General features: G+C 39.8%; 1 protein-coding gene across 3 annotated transcripts in view; it reads left to right on the top strand.

Moving 5' to 3' along the window:
• The window catches only part of ZDHHC9 (zinc finger DHHC-type palmitoyltransferase 9), a 35,947-nt gene extending 23,891 nt beyond the window's left edge, over window positions 1-12,056 (top strand). Inside the window, exons 4-9 of one of the 3 annotated variants that reach the window (XM_037147122.2) lie at window positions 859-996; window positions 1,912-1,960; window positions 2,946-3,048; window positions 4,106-4,209; window positions 4,604-4,700; window positions 11,072-12,056. In XM_037147122.2, the coding sequence (XP_037003017.1) occupies window positions 859-996; window positions 1,912-1,960; window positions 2,946-3,048; window positions 4,106-4,209; window positions 4,604-4,700; window positions 11,072-11,188 (608 nt within the window). In that variant the 3' untranslated portion in view covers window positions 11,189-12,056. Of the gene's footprint in view, window positions 1-858; window positions 997-1,911; window positions 1,977-2,945; window positions 3,049-4,105; window positions 4,210-4,603; window positions 4,701-11,071 lie in introns of all 3 variants that reach the window. The other 2 variants (XM_053662329.1, XM_037147123.2) reach the window with 2 other exon arrangements.
• Window positions 12,057-14,052: the final 1,996 nt, after the last annotated feature.

Genomic DNA, 14,052 nt, shown 5'->3' with positions numbered 1-14,052 from the left:
TTCAGAGCTCATCAAACCCTGCACCTGTCACATTTTGATGAGAAAAAAATGTTTCAGCACTCGGCACTTGTTCGGGACTCATCATACGTGCTAGAATTTGTACGACTCATGATGCCACCCTGCAAGAAAAAAATGTTTTATTGTTAGGTTTGCCTCGGTTTCCATACTCGTCAAGAGCTCTGGGATGAATTAATGATGAGTATTGAGGTACCACTCTAGTGTGAGGGGAAAAAAATCTAACCATATTTTTCACCAAATAGCCAATTGCCTGAGTAGTTTATAGAAAAACACTTCCTTCTACCACTGAATTTGTAATGTTGCCTTTATTAGACAGGAAATTCTTATATATTCTAGAGTCTGTTTCTGGACACTTTCTATTCCATTAAGCTATGCCACATGATTTCAAGTATTGTAGTTTTATAGTTTTTTTTAATACTAGAAAAGAAAAACCACACTATTAATTTTTCCAAATTTCCTTGGCTATTTTCACCTAGTTATTCTTCCCGAACTTAGTAGGCCCACCTACTAAGGTTTTTCTTTGGGGAAAAAAGTCTCTGCTGTTAACTGGTAGTGAGACAGATCATTTAACCCCTCAGTTCCTTAGTTTTCTCATTGGTAAAATGTGGAAAAATAACATCTCCTTTTGCTCAACTTCCAGGGTGATTGTAGGGATCAAATGAGATGGCTATGAAAACATTGTGAAAAATAGAAGCCAAGTTGTGTGTGTGTGTGTGGGGGGGTTTACAATTAAAGTAGGCAGTGATCCTGGGGTCTTTGAATTAGTTATTCAAATGTGAATGGTGGGATTATATTGTGTTTTGGAGGCATTGGCACTAGATTCTCTCTTTCCCCCCACAGAGCGCTTCGACCATCACTGCCCCTGGGTGGGGAATTGTGTCGGAAAGAGGAACTACCGCTACTTCTACCTCTTCATCCTTTCTCTCTCCCTTCTCACCATCTATGTCTTCGCCTTCAACATCGTCTATGTGGCTCTCAGTGAGTATGCAGGGTAGTGGCTGTTGTTGGAGTGGCGGGTGGCATGGGAGAAAACTTGAAGACAGCATAGGGGAGTGGTTGGGTTTACCATTGCAAAGGTGCCTTCGGGCCAGCTAGAAATGAGCACTACCGTCTGTTCACATCAGTCATTATTTACTGAGTAATCTTGGCCTTCTTACTGGATCTCTGCTGGGGAACGGGACCATAATAACTGGTCTACACCAAGAATACTGAACATTTTTGAGGTGATCCCAAAGGTTAGGGGTGTATTTCAGCTGTCAGCATCCTCTCTTCTTCTGCCTTGTAAAACCTGCCCTGTGCTAGGTGGTAGAAGTTTATACCAGAGAAATGCCTTTTAGTAGTTTATGGTTTACTTTGGGAGACAGAAAATGCACACCCATGTGTGTGCATGTGCACACACATACGTAAACACACAAAAATAAGCAGATAACAAATAAGGGCAGATAGGGTGTGGAATAAAAGAAGTGGTCTTGATCAATACAGCTTCCTGGGAAGAGATGAGGTCTCAGCTGACTTTTGAACAAGAGAGGACACGGATCAGTGAGGAGAGAGGATTTTTCTTGGATATTTCTGATTTATTTCATGTATGAATGTATATCTCCCTCCATGCCCATGGTTGCAAGCTAAGGAAAAGGGAGGGGAGCCAGATGCTTGGTTCCTGCCCAAATGTCTAGACCAGTGCCAAGTCCTGCATTGGAGATGTGAACCCTTCCTTTAGTCAAGAGACAACCTGCTTGGGAATGTGAGTCCTTTGTCTGAATGAGGGCTTATCTCTTGTTAGCTTGTAACAAGGGATAGGGAAGAAAGGAAGTGAGTAAAGACTAGGATAAGTGTGCATTTTTAAAAAACTAAAGTCACTAATTTTTTTCTCTACTCCTCCTCCCAATTTCATAGAATCTTTGAAAATTGGCTTTCTGGAGACGTTGAAAGAAACTCCTGGAACATATCCTCCCCTGGCAGTATGTCCCTGTAAATCCCTCTTAACCTATTTTCCAGCATGCTTTCTCTCTGCAGTTCTCCCATCATCTCATTTTTCAAATGTCAGAGAGTGGCAAAGCCTAAAATTTAAAAAAATGTAGCCTTAGTGGTAACAACCAGAATGGAAGATGGCCAGGACTTAAAGGGCAGACCTTTTATTACCAGATTCTCTACTGCCTCCCTTCCAATTCCTTCCGATCCCATGCTCAGCCTTGCCTCATCTAGGGTGCTGTCTTTGCCTCAATATACCTCTTATGTAACTTGCTGGAAGTCTACCTTCATGTTACAGCTAAGGCTTATTTTGTACAGCAGTTGCATTTCTGAAAAGGAGATTCAGATGAGATTTCTATGAATCACATCCTGTTTTTCCCACCAAGTTTTCATTTATAAAGTTTATTTTTTGATGCATTTACCATTGACAGTGACAGCCATCATTTAGCTTTGGCCCTCTCCTAAACATCCCCTTGAAAAAGCTAATGATGAAAAAACAAAGAAACACTTAAATACACTAGAGATGTTAGAGAGTTACTCATAGTGAATAGACAGAAGTCCTTTACCTGTCATAAGGGATGTATTCAGTGGGTGTAGAACTCACTTGTTATAGGCCCTGGCTGGTGTGACTTAGTGGATTGAGTACCGGCCTGGGAACCAAAGGATTGCTGGTCCAATTCCTGGTCAGGGCACATGCCTGGGTTGTGGACCAGGTCCCCAGTAGGGGACATGTGAGAGGCAACCACACATTGATGTCTCTCCTTCTCTCCCTCCCTTCCCTTCTCTCTAAAAATTAAATAAATAAAATATTTTTAAAAATTCATCTGTTATATATGGATACTTGGCCATTTGTAATATATGTTTTGAGAGGAAAAGATGGTATGATAGATGCCATGAGAAGGGCTGAAGCATTGAGTCTGCTTGTGTGGCTTCTTCAACATTCCTTAACATCACCTCACTGTTCTAGAAGTACTCATTTGCTTCTTCACACTCTGGTCCGTCGTGGGACTGACTGGATTTCACACTTTCCTTGTGGCTCTCAACCAGACAACCAATGAAGACGTGAGTCAACTTTCCCATCTCCTCATCACATATTCTTCTTTCCCCCAAAACCTATTCTCTTGTTGCCTGCTAGAGAACTGAGTCTCTGAAGACTAGGAGGTCAAGGCAGGCAGAAACCTGGTGTGGGAGATTGTTAAATCTGGTGTGTGGATGAGAAAGTAGACTGCTTTGTTTGGAGCTGAGTGCATGTAGAGCATTATGAAGAAGAGGTTGAATGGTTGGGAGGAGGGGGTACAAAGTCTTCAGCTATTAATAGATCTTTAAAGGCTAGTTTATGTCCCTGGATTTGAAATTGACAAGAACAGGTACACTGAATTAATCCTTGTTTTTTAAAAGTTACCAATTAATCCATGTTCACTGAAGAAAATCAGAAAATACAGATAAGTAAAAAATAGCAAATAAGTCCCTGTAACTTTACCTCCTATACATCACCATTGTTAATGGTATGATTTATAGTCTTCTAGACTTATTCCCATGTTTGTTTATGTGGATATATATATATCTTTTATATTTTAATTATTTTTACTTTATTTTTATTGTTTACACTATTACAGATATCCCCATTCCCCATTTCCCTTGCTCAGCTCCACCCAGCCCTTGCCCCACCCCCTTTAGCCACCATCACACTATTGTGTGTGTCCCTGGGTCATGCATATATGTTCTTTGGTCAATCTTTTCACCTTCTTTCATCCCCTTTCCCCTCCCCTCTCCCCTCTGACAGTTGCCTGTCTGTTCCATGTATCCATGACTTTCTTCCTATTTTATTCATCAATATATTTCATATTTTTAAATGAAAATGAATTATCTGCTTTTTTCATTCTATTATGGACATTTTCTCATGGCTCTACATTGTATTTTTTTTTAGATTGTGGCAAGATACTCATTATATAAAATGTACCATCTTAACCACTTTTAAGTCTATAATTCAGGGGCATTAAGTGCATTCATGATGTTGTGCAACCATCACCATCATCTATCTCTAGAACTGTTTCATCTTCCCATGCTGCATGTATTTCTTCAACAATTTTTAATGTAAACCTTGGCTTTTATCTTGCAGATCAAAGGCTCATGGACAGGGAAGAATCGTGTCCAGAATCCTTACAGCCATGGCAACATTGTGAAGAACTGCTGTGAAGTGCTGTGTGGCCCCTTGCCTCCCAGGTACTCAGGGGACTAGAAGGTCCTGGCACTCTTGGGACAAGCAGCTCAACCCAATCCTTTTACCTGGTTTGATGCCTTATTCTGAATATGACCTCCTGGTGTCAAATCAGTCTTCCCAGGGATTGTCCCTTCACGCTATATCTACATGGACCATGCATAGACCACAGGCTGGTTGTTTTGAAGGGATGACCTTTCATTTTTATTTCATTTGCCTTCCCTACCCCCTGTTTATGTTCCCTGATTTGTGGAAGATACTCCTATCTTCCAAGTGCTAGGATCAGGCTAGATTGACAAAGGGCAGGTTTATGTTTTCCAGTACCACAGCAATGTTCTGTGGGTTGGTGGCTGGAGGGATGAATGTGAAATGTTTCATTAACTGTCCTATCTCCTTCAGTGTACTGGATCGAAGGGGTATTTTGCCACTGGAGGAAAGTGGAAGTCGACCTCCTAGTACTCAAGAGACCAGTAGCAGCCTCTTGCCACAGAGCCCAGTAAGTGTTCCTGACTTGAAGAATTTAAGATTAAGCTGGTGATGGAGGGTACAGGCTAAATTTACACCTTAGAAGAGATATAATTAGGCAGTTTCGTGTTCAATCGCTCCAGCTTCCCTGTCTCTGCTTCTACTCTGACATTGCCTCACATCTTTGTGCCCTTGAGGTAGATTAGAACTTAGTTATTTCTTTGACATTCTGTGCCAGTCACTGTGCTAGATGTGGGATATGCCAGTGCATAAGGCAAACCATGTCCCTGCTCTCAAGGAACTCATTGTTTAGTAGGGACAGGAGAGCCAGAACAGGCTGTTGCTCCATGTTGTGAAAAGTGCCTTAATGAGGGAAGCATAAAATGCTATAAGAGAAAAGATAGGGGTTGGGGAGCGGGCTGGAGTTAGTGGTATAGATACCCTGGTAGAAGTGGGCTTCCTTACTGGAATATGAGAATGTTGTGGGAACTCTCCCAGCTGTCCTGCTCAAGATGTACTTAATAAAGTATGTTCGTAAAAGTTTATTATTTGAACTCTATTTAAATAATAGTTTTATTGAAATATAATTCATGTACCATAAATTCCCTATTTAAACTGTATGATTCACTGGTTTGTAGTATATTTATAGTTATACAGTTATGTCAACAATTAATTTTAGAAACATTTCATTAGCCCCTCAAAAAACCCTGTATCCAATAGCGGTTACTCTCTCTTTCCCCCTAGTTCACTTAGCCCCATCTCTGGGCAACTACTAATCTCCTTTTTTTTTTTTTTTTGCTGTAAATTAACCTCTTCTGTAAATTTTGTAAAAATGGAATCACATAACATGTGGTCCTTTATGACTGGTTTCTTTAATTTAGCATAATATTTTCAAGGTTCATCCATGTTGTAGCATGTAGCAGTACTTCATTATTTTATATAGCTGAATAATATTTTTTATTGAATTTAATGGGGTGACATTGGTTAATAAAACCATACAGGTTTCAACTGTACAAATCAATGAAACACCATCTTCATACTGTATCATGAGCTCACGACCCTAAGTCAAGTCTCTTTCTATCTCCATTTATTCCCACTTTGCCTACTTCCACCTCTCTGTCTGAATAATATTTCATCATATGAATAGAATACATTGTATCTATCCATTCACCAATATACAGACTTTTCAGTTGTTATGAATAATGCTGCTGTGACCATTCACATGCAAGTTTTTGCATAGAAATGTATACTTTCATTTCATTTTGCTATACACATGGGAGTGCAATTACTGGGCCATATGATGACTCTGTTTAACCTTTTGAGGCACTGCTAGACTGTTTTTCCAAAGTGACTGCATCATTTTACATGCCCATCAGTAGTGTATTAGGGTTCTAATTTCAGGAACAACTATAAAGGACACATGGACAAAACCAAAGGGGGCTGGAATCAGGGGAGAGAGGTTGAGATGGCTGGGGTGAGGGGAGTGTTAGAGGAAAAATGCAGACAACTGTATATGAACAATAAAATAAAAAAAAGAAAGTTAAATTTTCCATATCCTTGGTATCACTTATTTTCTGACATTTAGCCATCTCAGTGGGTGTGAAGTAGTATATCATAGTGGTTTTAATTTGCATTTCCCTGATGACTAATGATGTTGAATATCTTACCATGAGCATATTAGTCATTTATATATCTTCTTTGGAGAAGCGTCTATTCAGATCCTTTGTCCATTTGGGTTGCTTGGGTTTTTTTATATTATTGAATGGTAAGAATACACTGTATATTTTATACACAAGTCTTTTATGAGATATATGACTTGCAAATATTTTCTCCCATTCTGTGGGTTGTCTGTTCACTTTTTGGATGGTGCCCTTTAAAAGGTTTAAATTTTGCCTTGGCTGGTGTGGCTCAGTAGATTGAGTGCCAGACTATGATGAAAAGAGTCGCGGGTTTGATTTTCGATTCCCAGGTAGGGCACATGCCTGGGTTGTGGGCCAGGTCCCCAGTAAGGGGCGCATGAGAAGCAACCACTCATTGATGTTTTCCTCTCTTTCTGCTTCCCTTCCTGTAGGGAACCAATCTGTCTGGCAATGGCAATTGTAGCTCAGCCCTATTGAAAAGCCCAATAGGCATGTTGTGGCATGCAGGAGCCAAGCCCATGGATCAGTTCTCCTATGGGAAATTAGGCCTGCATTATACCTAGGCTGCTTCATTACTTGCTCTTGCTAAAACGTCCTCACCCTGAGTTGAGGCAGAAAATGCTTGCTGCATATCTTTAAAGTAACCTGAAGTCTGTGCTAATTCTCCCAAGGACTAAAGTGTAACCAGACCAATTACTCTTATCATTACCTTGCATTTGCAACATTTTTTCCTTGTTAATCTGCAAGAAGTAATCAGTAACATCGTTTCTATTGCTATCTGTAAAAACTAATTATCTAAAGTAAACCTAAGTATAATGAATGAAAACCTTTTTTGATGTATGCTACTAGAAAGCCAATAAAAGCTTGTCAAGGCAAGGGTCAGTGCTGTCCGTTTGAGAGAGTGGCCGTGCCATCCCTTTTCCTCCACAGGACTTGGTAGTCTGTGTGAATTTGTCTCATTTCATCCATAACGCTGCGGACATTGTGGGCCAGTGTCCACATCACCTTCGTCTTTCTCTAAAGATAAATAAAATCTTTTAAAAAAGATTTACATTTTGATGTCCAATTTCTCTTTTTTACTGTTGTTACTATGCTTTGGGGGTCAGATCTAAGAGACAAGTTGCCTAATCCAAGGTCTTGAAGATTTATGCCTCTGTTTTTTTCTAAAAGTTTTATAGTTTTAGCTTTTTCATTTAGATCTTTGATCCATTTTGAGTTAATTTTTATATATGATGAGAGAAAGGGGATCCAAATTCTTTCCTTTGCATATGGCTATCCAGTTGTCTCAGCACCATTTGCTGAAAAGACTATTCTTTCTCCAATGAATTGTCATGACACCCTTGTCAAAAATCAATTGACCGTAAATGTGAGTTTGTTTCTGGACTCTTAATCTTACTCCATTGATCAATATGTCTATTCTTATGCCAGTACCAAGCTGTCTTTGTTATTATAGTGTTGTGGTCAGTTTTGAAATTAAGAATTGTGAGTTCTCTAACTTTATTCTTCATTCATTCAGCCCCTGTCGGTGTGGCTCAGTGGACTGAGTGCTGGCCTGTGAACCAAAGAGTCACTACTTCAGTTCCTAGTCAAGGCACATGACTGGGTTATGGGCCAGGTCTCCAGTAGGGTGTGTGTGAGAGGCAACCATAAGTTGATGTTTCTCTCTCTTTCCTCCCTCCCTTTCCCTCTCTCTAAAAATAAATAAATAAAATAGTTAAAAAAATAAAATGGGGGCGGAGGAGGCTGGGATGGGAGAAATAGACAAAAAAACTGTACTTGAAAAATAACTAAATAAAATTTTAAAAAATAAATAAATAAAAATGCAAATCTTATCCAAAAAATAAAAATAAAAAAATAAAATGGGCAAACGACCTGAATAGGCACTTCTCCGAAGAAGACATACAGATGATCCATAGACATATGAAAAAAATTCTCACTGTGACTAATTATTAGAGAAATGCAGATTAAAACCATGATGAGATATCACTTTACCCCTGCCAGAATGGCTACCATCAATAAATCAACAAGTGCTGGCAAGGATGCGGAGAAAAGGGAACCCTTTTGCATTGTTGGAAGGAATGCAGACTGGTGCAGCCACTGTGGAAAACAGTATAGAGTTTCCTCAGAAAATTGAAAATGGAACTGGCTTTTGACCCAGTGATCCCAATTCTGGGAATATATCCTAAGAAACCCAAAACACTCATTCAAAAGAATATATGCATGCTTATGTTCATTGCAGCATTATTTTCAATAGCCAATATGTGATAACAACCCAAGTGCCCATTAGTAGCTGAGTGGATAAAAAAGCAATGGCACATTTAGATAATGGAATACTACTTGCTCATAAAAAAGAAGGAACTCTTATTTGTTACAACAACATGAATGGACCTGGAGATTATTAAGTTAAGTAAAATAAGCCAGTCAGAGAAAGACAAGTAGCATATGATCTCACTTATATGTGGAAGCTAATGAACAAAATAAGCTGATGAACAAAATAGAAACAGAGATGTGGATACATGGAACAGACTGACAGCTGTCAGAAGGCAGAGAGGTTGAAGAATTGGGTGAAAGAAGGTGAAGGGATTAAGCAAAAACTATATATATATATATATATATATATATATATATATCTTATATATAGTTTATATATATAGTCTGTTAAGTACCCATCCATATAATATGAAAAATAGAGACATTTATTTGAAGAAGATATAAGAAACATTATACATATGACAATTAGGACAATGATGCCTCAGTCCCCTTCAAACTAGGCACCTTGGAACCTCACACAGTTCTCCCAATCACCATCAACTGCCCTGTCATATTTTCCTGAATCTCATTGACAGTCTGAAATCTCTTCCCTTTCAAAGGTGACTTTAGTTTTGGGAAAAGCCAGAAGTCACAGGGCACCAAATCTGGACTGTAGTGGGGCTAAATCACCTGGGAGATTTGATGTTTTGCCAAAACACTCTGCATGAGACGTGATGCACGAGCAGGCATGTTGTCATGATAAAGCTGCCAATCAACAGTTGCCCATAGCTGTGGTCTTCTGAATCATCCAAATAGTTTCTATGGAGTAATATTCAAGCTTAACACAAAATTTGATGCAGATTCATTGCTGCACTCAGTTAGTCATTGTGAATATGATGACCACATAGTACATATGCTCACCCAACGGCATCTATTGCCCCCACTGACTAGTACAGTGAAGTTGTCATTGTTCATGCAGGCTCATTCCTGTCCACTCTCCTTGGCTGCCAGGGTACATCAGTGTTGCACAAACCATTCTCATTATATCAACAGTGGCTGGACTGTGTGTGTGTGTGTGTGTGTGTGTGTGTGTGTGTGTATAAACATATAGACACAGAAAACGATGTGGTGACACAGACAACAGTGTGGTGATACCAGAGGAAAAGACGGATTGTGGGTAGGTGGAGGTGGGCAAAAAGGGGGAAAATAGGAATGGAAAGAGACTTTGCTTGGGGTGATGGGTGCACAATGCAGTGTGTACATGATGTTTTCTTGAGTTGTACACTTGCAACCTGAATGGTTTTGTGAACCAATGTCTCCTCAATGCATTCAATAAATAAATAAATGAAAGAAAGAAAGAAAGAAGAATCTTACTTTTAAGTGAGTGTTTTTTTAAACATAGTTATTGAATACCAAAAGCTGGGAAAAATTTTATTTTGTTTCTCAATTACAGTTTACATTCATTATTATTTTGTATTGGTTTCAGGTGTACAACATAGTAATTAGACAATCATATACTTTATGAAGTGATCCTCCCTATATTTCAAATACCCACCTAGCACTGTACATAGTTATTAAATATTACTACTATATTCCCAGTGCTGTACTTTACATCCCTGTGAGTTTTTGTGACTAACAATTTGTGCCTAGTAATCACTTCATCTTTTTCATACAGTCCCCAATACCCCTTCCTTCTGGCAACCATTGTTCTGTTCTCTGTATCTATGAGTCTGTTTCTGTTTTGTTAGTTTATTTTGTTCTTTAGATTCCACATGTAAGTGAAATCATATGATATATGTTTTTCTCTGTGTGACTTATTTCAGTTAGCATAATCCCTTCTAGGTTCATATTTGCCATTAAGTGAGTGCTTTTTGTAAGGTAGATAATTGTTCTCTACTGTGCTTTTCCTAATTTTCAATTTTATTTTTTGAATTACAGCAAACCCATTTTTGTACATTATTATATTCATTTTGAATATCATGTTTCTGATAAGTCTGGTCTTATCATAATTTAGATTAGTGATTCTCAGTTGAATGTGGGGAAGGATGATACTTTAGAGTCACTCTGGGGGCATTTTAAAATAACATATATGTTTTGAAAAATTTGCCACTCTACCCTCTTTGATTTAGAATTACTGTTCTAGAGAACTGAGTGTTAGGGCAGAAACAAAATTAAGAGCCACTGGGTCAGGTCTTGTTAGGCAAGTGTGGTACATTATAACATTCTGTTGTGAAGGAGAAGTGCTTGTGTAATTATTTGTGGTCATTGTTATTATTATGAATAATAATGGAAGCATCTCTCCACAACAGTTAAGAACTCAAACATCAGTTGCACTCTGCTGAGAAGACATCAATATTCAGGTCTTGGTTCTGAGTTTGGTGTTGGTGGTTGCATACCTATAATATCAGTGTGGGTTGATAGGTTCAGAGGAAGGGCTCAGTGTCTACTGATTATCTCTATTTGAATTTTGAGGATGAGCTTTATATTGAATTTGATGTCTTTTACTTCTCAGGCCCTAACAGAACATCTGAGTTCAAATGAGATGCTGGAGGACACCAGCACACCTGAAGAGATGCCACCCCCAGAACCCCCAGAGCCACCACAAGAGGTGGCTAAAGCTGAGAAGTAGCCTGTCTATGGAACAGACTTTTGTTTGTGTTTAATTAGGGCTGTGAGAGATTTAAAGGGAGAAGATAAACCTGAGACAGAGAACAAGTAAGGTGTTTTTCTTTGGTCTTTATCACCCAATGGAACACTGGCATTTTCTTGCTGCAAGTTTTTTTTTATTATTATGAGCTCAAGGCAGTCACAGAAGATGTCAGTGACCTTGGTAACTGGACAGATGGGTCTCTTGGGCCCTGACACTGGTTTTTCACAGCCTCAGCCACGGAATCTCCTTGAACTCCCCTTTCTTCCCTCCAGATCTTAGCTCTCCTGCTTGGGGTGGTTGGTCCAATTCTGGGGTTAAAGGCTCTTGAGGCTGACTCAGTCCTCTTCAGCTGCTGCATGACATAAGTCGGGAGGTGATCACAGAGAACTCTGGCAAGGGAATCCTAACTGGATTCTTGAAATCTTCAGAATTGAAGAGGATAGTGAGTAGGGCTGGAGGATTCTCCTGGCTACAAAGTGCCACCATTGCCAACAAATTCTTTTAGAAGTGGATCAGGTAGCTTCCACTTGTATTTATTCATGTAGTTTCTTCTTTTTCCCCTGTCCACTCTCTAACTCCCAAGCCCCACTCTTCCCCAATTAGATATATGTAAGTATTTGCAGTATGGATAACAATTTACATTTCTTGTAGACTACCCTGAAACTTTTTAATACCTGTACCATTTTCAATAAGAATTTATGAGTTGCCAACAGCATCACCCTTTGCACTCTCTGTCTCATCGCTCCTCCTTTCTCATTAGCCCCTTTTCATTTTTTTCTTCTGACTCTTGCTCCCATTAAGAGCAAGAATGGCAGTAATAAAAGTCTGCACTTTGGCCATTCTTTTCCTCAGAGGGATTCCGAGTGCTCATTTAAACACTACCCCTCCCCTCTAGATTCCCTGTGTAAGGCCTGGAGAGGCCCTGAATGCACAAAAGGGGAAACCAAGGCACAGAGAGGCTCTCCTCTCCTCTCCTCTCCCTCTGTCCACTCAAAAAAGAAAACAAAAAGGCAACTAGTACTTCCATTAGGCCTTGGCTGAGTGAGGAGGGAAAGCCCAGCACTGTTGCCCTCCTGGGTAACCCACTCCAAGGCCTTGGCCCACCTCGGGCTTGATAACCACACTGGGGGCTTCTGCCAAGCTTCACTCTTCCAGCACTTCCACCTGCAGAGTCCCAGAGCCACTTCACCCTGGGGGTGTTCTATGAACTGCCCCCATCAGCTCTGCTCAGGACCTGCTCTATTTCAGGGAAGAAGATTTATGTATTATATGTGGCTATATTTCCTAGAGCACCTGTGTTTTTCTCTTTCTAAGTCAGGGTCCTGTCTGGATGACTTATGGGGAGGGAGAAGTGTAAATCAGAACTTTTCACCTATTTGAAGTTGATTAAACTGTGTCTAATGTAAACTGCCTGCCTCCTCCTTCCCCTTTATATTTCAAGAATCATCATAGGGGTGTGTATCTTTGTGTGGTATGGTGGGGTTGGGTGGGGGTTGAAGGGATTGCTAGTTACTACCTATACTTTCATTTTTCTGGAGGACCCTTGGGTTGGACCAATAGCTCCCAAACTCTCCACTGATCACTACTACATTCTGGGCCAAAGCTTTACCTTATACTGGACTATAAAGAAAGGGCTTTAAGGCAATATACAGTGTTAGCAAGATGGGGAGTGTTGGGAGATATATTAACTTAAGAGAACAAGTTGTTTATTGAGATACTGTGTTATACAGATGGATGCTGTTAATTGTAGACATCTTGGTTATTAAAGCAGGCTTATCAGGACCTCCCCTGGGAAATACTTTGTTAGTGATCTTTTATAAGTGATTGTATATATTTCATTTTAAATGGTCTGTAATCAAGACTTCTTACAAATCCATTTCTTACTCTTTCCAGTTAATCAGAATTAATGAAATTTGGCTGCTTCCAGATTTTTCTCTACATCTTTCTATTTTCCTTATAGCAGAGTTTGAGTTTAGCAATTGAAAGAGATATAGAGACAGAGACAGAAACAGACCGACTCTGACTTGGATTCCTCTCTTCTCTGCCTCTACTTTACCAGAAATTCTATTTCTGGCTCTCTCAATTTGTCCTTGTAGTTACATTTTAGTTAGTTCAAAATAAGGCCGAGCCTGGAGAGTTTGGAAGCTATTAGATTTTTCCAGTTAACCCATCACTGAGATGAATCCCTTTTCTGTCACTTCTTAGCCCATCTCTTCTTCTGGATTAGGATGGATTTCTCTACTCCCTTACTTTACCTCAAACACTCTTCTGCTGACCCTTAGGTCAGTCAGAGAAGCTTTCTCTTCCTAAGGTGAAGGTCAACATGCAAATCTCATATCTCTAGTAAGAAATAATGTTTTTTAGGTTTCTGCTTTATACTCCGTGCCCTCTTTCTTTACCTGTATAAATCTTCTATATTTAAGACCTTGGCCTGAAGATCTATTCCATTCATACTGTGGGCCCTCCTGGACTGTCCTTCATCTGAGTTCTGATCAGAGGGGAGATTGGAGAATTGGTCCTTTCAATGGCATACATTCTCTCCACCTCTTCCCTTCCTTTGCATTCCTTAAGTTCTCTACTTCCCCATTCATGGATGGTTGGCACAGGTTCAAAGCCTCTGGGGGTTGGTGGGCTTTGGCTATTTATGGCTATTTCTTCATGTCCATTTGGCTTTGGGGCCCTCCTCGCCCTAACAGACAGCATCCAATCCCCCTTTGCTTTTATCCCCCAGTGGCAAGTGGTGGGTTCTAATTCTATAGCAGCTAAATTCCATTCTTCCTGCCCTAAACTTCCTGCCATTACCCCTAAATCTCTTTTCCTATTGACCAAATTGCTTTACCTTG

This window comes from Artibeus jamaicensis, unplaced genomic scaffold (assembly GCF_021234435.1).
Source record: "Artibeus jamaicensis isolate MK-2021 breed Jamaican fruit bat unplaced genomic scaffold, CSHL_Jam_final contig_240, whole genome shotgun sequence".
NCBI lineage: Eukaryota > Metazoa > Chordata > Mammalia > Chiroptera > Phyllostomidae > Artibeus > Artibeus jamaicensis.
Note: the sequence above shows the minus strand (reverse complement) of the source record. Positions and strands in the feature narration are given on the sequence as shown.